This window comes from Mercenaria mercenaria, unplaced genomic scaffold, assembly GCF_021730395.1.
Source record: "Mercenaria mercenaria strain notata unplaced genomic scaffold, MADL_Memer_1 contig_724, whole genome shotgun sequence".
Classification (NCBI taxonomy): domain Eukaryota; kingdom Metazoa; phylum Mollusca; class Bivalvia; order Venerida; family Veneridae; genus Mercenaria; species Mercenaria mercenaria.
Window position 1 is genome coordinate 6,363 of NW_026463620.1, and position 8,032 is coordinate 14,394.

Consider the following 8,032-nt stretch of genomic DNA (forward strand, 5'->3'; position numbering starts at 1 on the left):
CTCAAAATGTCATTTTTGATGTTGTCTGAGAGTGTCAGTATATGCCTCAGATGTAAGATATAACCGTATTTGAGAGCTGCAGACCTAGACATTTCAGAAATATTTTCAAAATAAGTTTCGCGTAATAAATGTTGTTTCTACGGAAGTGTGAAAGGGTCATCAGACGCTAATACGTTTTAGTACGTTAAGGCTGCGGAAAGGATATGTACAATGATTTCTAGAATCAAATTGAAAATGCATCATTTTGACTCTACATATTGGGTCCTTATGTGGCGCCATCAAGTCAAGGATATTACATTAATTCTTGTCCGAATGATAAAGGTCGCTAACTTCAAATAATTTGCCCCTCACCGATGTGGATTCGAACCCACTCGGGGCGCTGAATTCTTCATGTGAGAAAGTCGTTCAGTTGGCTTACGGAGAAGGTAGGACTGGTGGTTTTAACCAGGTACCCCGCTCGAGACAAACTATTGAACGGAGGAGCATCTGGGGTCGTCATCCACTATCAAAATTGTAATGTCGACATATGACCTATAATTGTGTATTGTGTCAGTTTAGTGTTAATCCCAAATAAATAAATAAATGAATGAATGAATGAATGAATGAATGAAAAATAAATAAAAACATATATATTATGTTCGTCACTGCTTACTCTAATCTTTTGGGTTCCAGTGGTGAGTTTATAGTTGGTTCCCATCAGACTGAAATCTGGAAATGTTTCATGACCCTTAATTCCATCTGCTTTGCTCATGTCAATTCTAAGATCAGTTAACCCTTGTTCAACTAATTATTGTATATATATCAGAGACATATGAAGTGCACATTTTCTACTTAAAGGTGGAGGGGAGGGCTTAAGAGTGATTATGATACTTAAAGATGCACGCCACTTGGTATATATAGCAATGAAATTTGGAAAGTCCTTTCTAAATTAATAGACACGTGGTTCAGTTAGTTGAATGCAGTATTTACACAAAGTGATTTTGCACTCACACAATAGCAATCTGGTGTAAGGAAAATTGACTACACATTTTGAAATCAGCTATAATACTGATCAATGATGCGTTTACAATTATAGACATGACTGTTAAGAGTTTATCAAAGTTATATATTTCTGGAGGCATGAGTAGAATTTGCTGACCCATCCAGAACTCACGATCTACAGTTCCAAAACCATTATCATACTCCGTGAAGATTCGATAAAAGTCCAGCCCTCTAAAAACCCTGAAATATATTCATAACTGAAAAACTCTCTGATATGACTAAAATTTCCAAATAGTTACGTCTTATCTTCAGATGATTTAGAACAATCATCAGTAAAGCTACCATACAATTTTTTTTATCGTTGATCTATAGATAACATAGTAAATTATATTTTCATATTAACATCGTTAATGCGTATTTTCTCTTTTTTACAGTAGACTTACCATACGTTTCAATGTCACTATATAGTATATACTGTCAACACTTCTTTAGAGTTCTATCATTCTATGTCAATGACACCTCTCGCTGCATCGCTGCCGTTCTCGAAAACTTCCTTACAATCAGTTGCTGAAATGGAAAAGATATGGCGATATTTTATTTAGACTGAAGTTTTGCAATCGATGTTATATGTAGACATCTTTTTTTTAAAGTAACTAAAATTATCACAAATGTTTACTTAATAGCGTAAAAATTTAAACAATAATTGATATCAGCAGTTAATAATGCTATGATATAACTTGATATAAACACTGGTGAGGATTTTCCCTTTCTAACACGAAGTGTAAGGTTACAGCGTTTCGGTCGTCCATTTACGTTTTAAATATATTTAATAATAAGAATTATAAGCATTTAAAAGCAATGACGAATTCGCAGATCTTTGATACAGCAAAAACACCTCACTTATATCTCTGCAAAGATTTGTATCCCTAGTAGAGATAAATTTCTGATTTGCTTCATATGGAAGGCTACTGCAAGTCCAAACCACTATCTGAAATACGTAGAAAAGGCTATATAAACGAAACGAAAGCATGAATCTCCAACTGAGCATATTACGTTTTACAAACTCAACCTCTGCTAAACAGAAAATCACGGCACGTAGACGAACACACGAACAGCACACAGCACAGCACAGCACAGCACACAGTACACAGCACAGCACAGCACAGCACAACCAAGCAAAGACTCAAACAAACACACGAGAAAAAAAAATTGGGTAATGGAGCAGGGCATCCTTCGAAACTTTCTGAACACCATGTACCTGACATAACAGATTCCAAGGCTAGATGCAAAGCTAACTAATCTATGCCTTAATTTCATGCAAAAAAAGAGAACATTTTTGTGGACAAACAATATTGCTTAGGATGCAAATAGTAAATGTTTAATAGAATTAGCCTTAGTGTGAATTGTACAACCGCCTAAACTTGCAGATTTTTAGCAGATATAAAATTGTTGAGTTTGTTAAGCTTCTCTATATACACAGTAAGATTATTTATTTACCCAAGTTATACTGTAAGTGTATTAATATTAACGGAGTACTATTTTTTTTTGTTCTATTAGCGGGATTGGGTATGCGCTATTTCATGTCTAGCACTAATATTAGACTGAAATGAAATGAAAGGCTTTTCTGATAGAAGAGTAACACTTATCGTAATTGTAATGCAACAGAACACAGAAAATACATATTTATTGTGTAAATATGACATTAACTACATTCCCAACTAATATTCTGCAGAAAGTTATGAATAGAATGATTACATGTTTGAACATCAGTGCGAAAGTCATCTATTTTTGTAAATTAAGTTCTTTTTTTTTTGGCCTTCGCCATTGTCAGTAAACATCGTGTATGACACCTTCAGAGTAGGTCGCCAGTTTGTCTGGTCTGTCACCAAACATTTTACTGCTTTGAAAACCAAGTGTGAATTTGAAAACAAACAATTATCACCATTCTTCATTGTATACATGTATGCATTTACAGTAAACTCGGATACGTATGCAGAAATGCTTTTTACATCGTTGAACTTACACAGGTTTTTACTTTTGTAGTAATCAATGGGTTTACTGACTGGTCATGATATACATTCCCGCATACATTCATAGAGATTAGTCTAAGTTGTTTCAGTCACCGCGTGCCAAACCAGATAATTATGTATTAAAGGATACCTTTTTTAAACTAAATGACGAACAAGACTCCGCGTAAACTGTTCCAAATGAAAAAGCTAAAGATTATCAGATGTTTAAATAAATCATATTGCAAGGATATCCTGTCAAAGAAATAAAAACATGTTCTGTCACAGGATTTTTATTCATAATTATTAAGAATAAGACGCATATATATCAGAAAAAATCTTTCATGTGCTTGATGAACAAAAACCGAGGCTTTAAAATTTTTCTGTGACTGGATTACCATAAACTAACTGTCGTGAATAAAATAACAATGTGTCATCCTATTCATTGGTACGTTTGATGAACAAATACGGACCTCTAAAAATATTGACATATGGCTTAAGACCTTCCCTGGGAAAACGTAATTTAATTCTTGTGGTGTGATTACATATTCTCAATTTCCATTCGGTATTCGTTAGATATACATCAACGCGCTCATGGTCTTCTAAAAAAAAGAAGACCCTCCCGCCCCGAACAATCCCAAAAGCATACAAGGAGATTGTTTTCGCTGATTGTCATTAATAGCCCACTTCCTAAACTGCTAATATCTGATTACTTTTGGTTATTATCCGGACGGTCAATCTGACTATCGGTACAGTAAGTATTTACTAATACGTTAGAAGGAAAATTACTTACAGAACATTCATAGAAAATTCTCAGTAAATAACATTAACTGTAATATTGTATTCAAACAAATGTAATGATTTTATTTAATGTTTTTCTAAAGTACATCAGTTCTCGGGATTGTTGCCAATTCATTTTTAACTTCTGTGACTTAATATGTGTATTATGACTTAATATTCGAATTTCAGTTTGCTGTACATACAAAATAAACGTCATATTTTTGATGAAAAAATAGGGCGAATGTAAATATACGAACGTAAAAAATACACGCTTCTTCATTTACTTTCACCAAAAGTAGGTCATGACTAAATTTCGAAAAATATTTAAGGCATAAATTTTATCAGAACAGTGTTTTAACACTATTTATATACGCTTGACGGTTATTTGTCGGGCGAATTAATTTCCCTTGTGAAATTATTTCAAATGACGCATAACGAGGGTATAGTGTTCAACCATCGTTTTACTATTTTGATTTAATTCTAATATATCTTGGATTCTAAAATTTACAGCTGTTTATTTTTTCCTTTTGTTTTTGTTTGCGTAAGCATGGCGATAAATAATAGGTCGTGACGGTCCTATATGTCGAATTATTCAACAAAGTCAATAGCCAACTCACTTTGTGTGTACATTAATCAAGACATTTGTGCGATGCGATATTTCGTTTAAAACACGTCATTAAGTAAAATATTCGATGAAATTTAAAAGCGCTATTTCCCGGTGTATATATTGTGCTAAACATCACGTCGACGTGACGTAAACATAACATCGTTGTGATGTTTTAAGCATCGCTAGCCATATCATAATGATATTTGTTTTGAACATGCAGTGAAATATCATGTTTTATCTATCTCAAATCAAAACAGATTCCTCAGAGCACCTTCTTTGGCAACAATGTAATTACACGTGCAAATAAACGGCTGCGAATTCCAACAGTCTAATGTCTTTTCTTATCGATAGATTAATTTTAAAAACATCAAATATATCAGGACAGTGAATATTTTAGAAAGGGCTTTAAATGTTAGGAAGAATTTGTTTGCTTTAGCCACGTGAAACAAATATCATACAATCTTATTAATGATTAGATCATGGCATACTGATTATAACCATGGGAATACTAGACATGCACATTTTTACGGTACGTTCTGAATTAAAGTGAAAGAGGTGCACTTCCAAACACACCATTAGTTACAGCATTACTCTGGTTATTCATATTGAAGCATAAACTGTTTAAAAATAAATTTATTCATATTGTTTTTAAGACATAGTACCATTGGATACTTAAAATGGGAAGATTTCCGATTATAGTTTATATCAGTTGTTTTGTTTTCGTTTATGGTAAGGTATTTATTTTTTATTTAAGGATATTTTAAATTAAATGACTTTAATGATTATGTTAGTCGGTTTGAAACCGGTTTTCGCGAATTGTGTAACTACACTGGGTATCTGTTCTATGAATTTGCTTAGAAGACTAAATAAAAACATAACACAATATAGATCAGCCATTTATTCAAGTTATAATGATTTGAATCAAGCATAATAATATGAAGATTTTAAGAAACACTTTCATCTAAGTAAACCAGTTACATTTAATTCCATTTAAAGAAGAAATAACGACAACTGCACAATATGCATTATCATGGCAGCGCTTAACAAAATTACTTTGCATTAATAAAATGCAGCAACTATACGACACCTTTTGGTAATTCAAAATTTTGACAGTTATGTCTTATGGGTGTTGATCTTTTTTTATTGGAGTTCGCAATCCAGCTCAAAATCTCAAAACGTTACACTATTATAAAAGTGCGCGCTAAAATTAAAACATTACTTCACAAACAGCTGCATGAAAATATGGAACGCTGTTTAACTTTGATCATTGGATTCATTTGTATAATTTATGTTTCTGGTAAGAAGATGTTTTAATTATAAATACATAATGATGGTATTTAGGTTTCAAAACATTTACTATTTTTGTGACAAATACGTGCATATCTTTACGCATCTTAAAACATATCACCTGACTTAATGGAAATTGTAAGTATTGAACTGCATGATAAAAACTACATGTAATTTGTTTCAATGCAAAAACGATCGACCTTACGAAAATGATAATGATGATGTTGATGGTGGTGATGATGATGATGATTTAGCAGTATACATAATATATTTATGATTTATATTGCTTTTCGAATACTTTTAAAATGGAGTTGATATTAGATCTGTTATTGAATATAGGCCAGACAACGCAGAAAGTTTGCTGGGATTCAAAATGGTACAACGATTCTGGTGTCCTAAGAAACAGGTATACGTCAAAATGATTGATTAAGTAAAAGGCAGCTCAACTATTTCTTTTCACTGCATTTCTTCGATTGTAATATTTGCTGTTTGGGTTGTTCCTTGAATATCCTTATGATATTAGCTCCTGAGGATTGTTGACCATTGTTTCATTACCCCACATGAATAGTCTCATTCAAATCGATTCCATTGTTCGTAAATGCCGCTCTCATCGGGACTCGAATCAGTAGACACTTTAAAGCAACACAATTTTCATTTCCTATTACACTTTGTATCGCGGTTACGATTGATTGAATAATTTATAAGTGAAATATACCTTACAGACACTAAATGTTTCAGATCAAGTTTTGAACACCAGTCGGTAAAGGTGCTAGATACCATTTGCTCAAATGGACCAGTAACTGCTGCGCAGTGTAAGGACGATAAAGGAGAACCATTTAATGTAGCCATAAACTCTACTGCAAACCACTACTACGTAGTATGTAACCACGTGATCGGACTTATATGTCATCCTTACAATAATTCAATAAACGCAACATGTCCCGACTTCGCAATACAATATGGTTGTAACTGCCCAACAAAAGCAACAAGAGGTAAGATCATTCAGATAAGATAAAGAAATTTTCATTAGTTCGTGTTTGATTTACGCTTCCGTATTCTGGACACGGGCTTACTTTTATATTTTAAACGAAACGAAACGTGACGTTGCACCCTTGCTACCTATTCTTCAGATCTTTAATGTAGCCATAAGCATAAGCATAAGATCCCATCACTTATCTGTCCTTCTAGGAGACCAGAATGCTGTTTGTATTTCTCCTTGTGTGTATGTTAAATCTTCATTTTGCATTTTTTTCTATACTGGAAAATGTCAGAAGTACGATTTTCCTATAGAAGCTTGTTGAGAAACTTGTCCGGAGAATCAGTCTAACAAAATATCAAGCACACAACCCTACTATTTTTATAAGCTGAATTTCTTAAGGGTACATTGATGCTTTCAAAATGGTCTACATTGCAGAATAATATCTGTCACAAACGTGAATAACTACCTTAAGTTCACAGAGAACCACTGGTTACCTGTTTGATAAGAGTTGTTCGTGATATTTGTACTGACTAAACGGTTAAAATACTTTGTGTTATATCCAACAGGAGTAAGTACTATGAGTGCGCAAGGAATGTCTGTTTATACAAATAGCGGTGGCGTCAATACTGGTTCCCAGAGTACCGGAAGTGGAGCAGGATCGAGTGCGTCTGGTCAGCAAAATGGTCATTGCAGAAACAATGGTCAGCATTACGGAGCCAGCCATTTAGTGCTGCTGTTATGTGCCATGACCCTAAAAGTTCTTTTTTAACTTTACGATTTGCGCTGTCGAGCAACATGGCGTCTGTTGAAGCGGTATTACTACATGATACATTAGAAAATATCAACCGAAATGTATAGAACAAAGAACATGTATGTAAGAAATAGAAATTTTGAATAATCCAATAGTAATAACAATATTCACTGCAGCTGACGAACATCATAGTTTACAAGTTACAATCATGTCTTAAAGCAATAAATGGTAATGCGTGAAAACTTTGTTTTTATTGTTTCGAGTATAATGAAGATATTCTACCAAAATATATACTTGATTTGGCAATGGTTCGAAGGACATGTCATCTTACACCCAGGAAATCAAGACGAAATCCTGTCCGACATGCATGAAATTTGAAATATATGGCATATGTTTAAAAATACTTATAGGCTACTCCTCGTTTCAAAGGGCCAAGAGTGTCGATGTATTTACAAAATAGATTGGCCGGGTTTATAGGTTGGTCAGGGCTACGGATATGCGACATGTATATTATCGTTTCATTATTTTTGAGCATTGATTCCCTTCAGATTGGAATACTACCTTTAAAAAATCAACAATGTGACTAGTATATTAATACTGTTAAAAGATCTATAATGTAAAGAAAATGAGCATATCTTTTT

At 33.5% G+C, this 8,032-nt stretch overlaps 1 protein-coding gene across 1 annotated transcript; it reads left to right on the forward strand.

Annotated features, from left to right (window-relative positions):
* Positions 1–4,954: 4,954 nt before the first annotated feature.
* LOC128554761 (uncharacterized) lies at positions 4,955–7,624 on the forward strand. The gene is made up of 4 exons (XM_053536072.1): positions 4,955–5,103; positions 6,001–6,067; positions 6,400–6,653; positions 7,207–7,624. The coding sequence occupies exons 1-4, from the start codon at positions 5,052–5,054 to the stop codon at positions 7,407–7,409; spliced, it is 576 nt and encodes a 191-aa protein (XP_053392047.1). The 5' UTR covers positions 4,955–5,051; the 3' UTR covers positions 7,410–7,624.
* Positions 7,625–8,032: the final 408 nt, after the last annotated feature.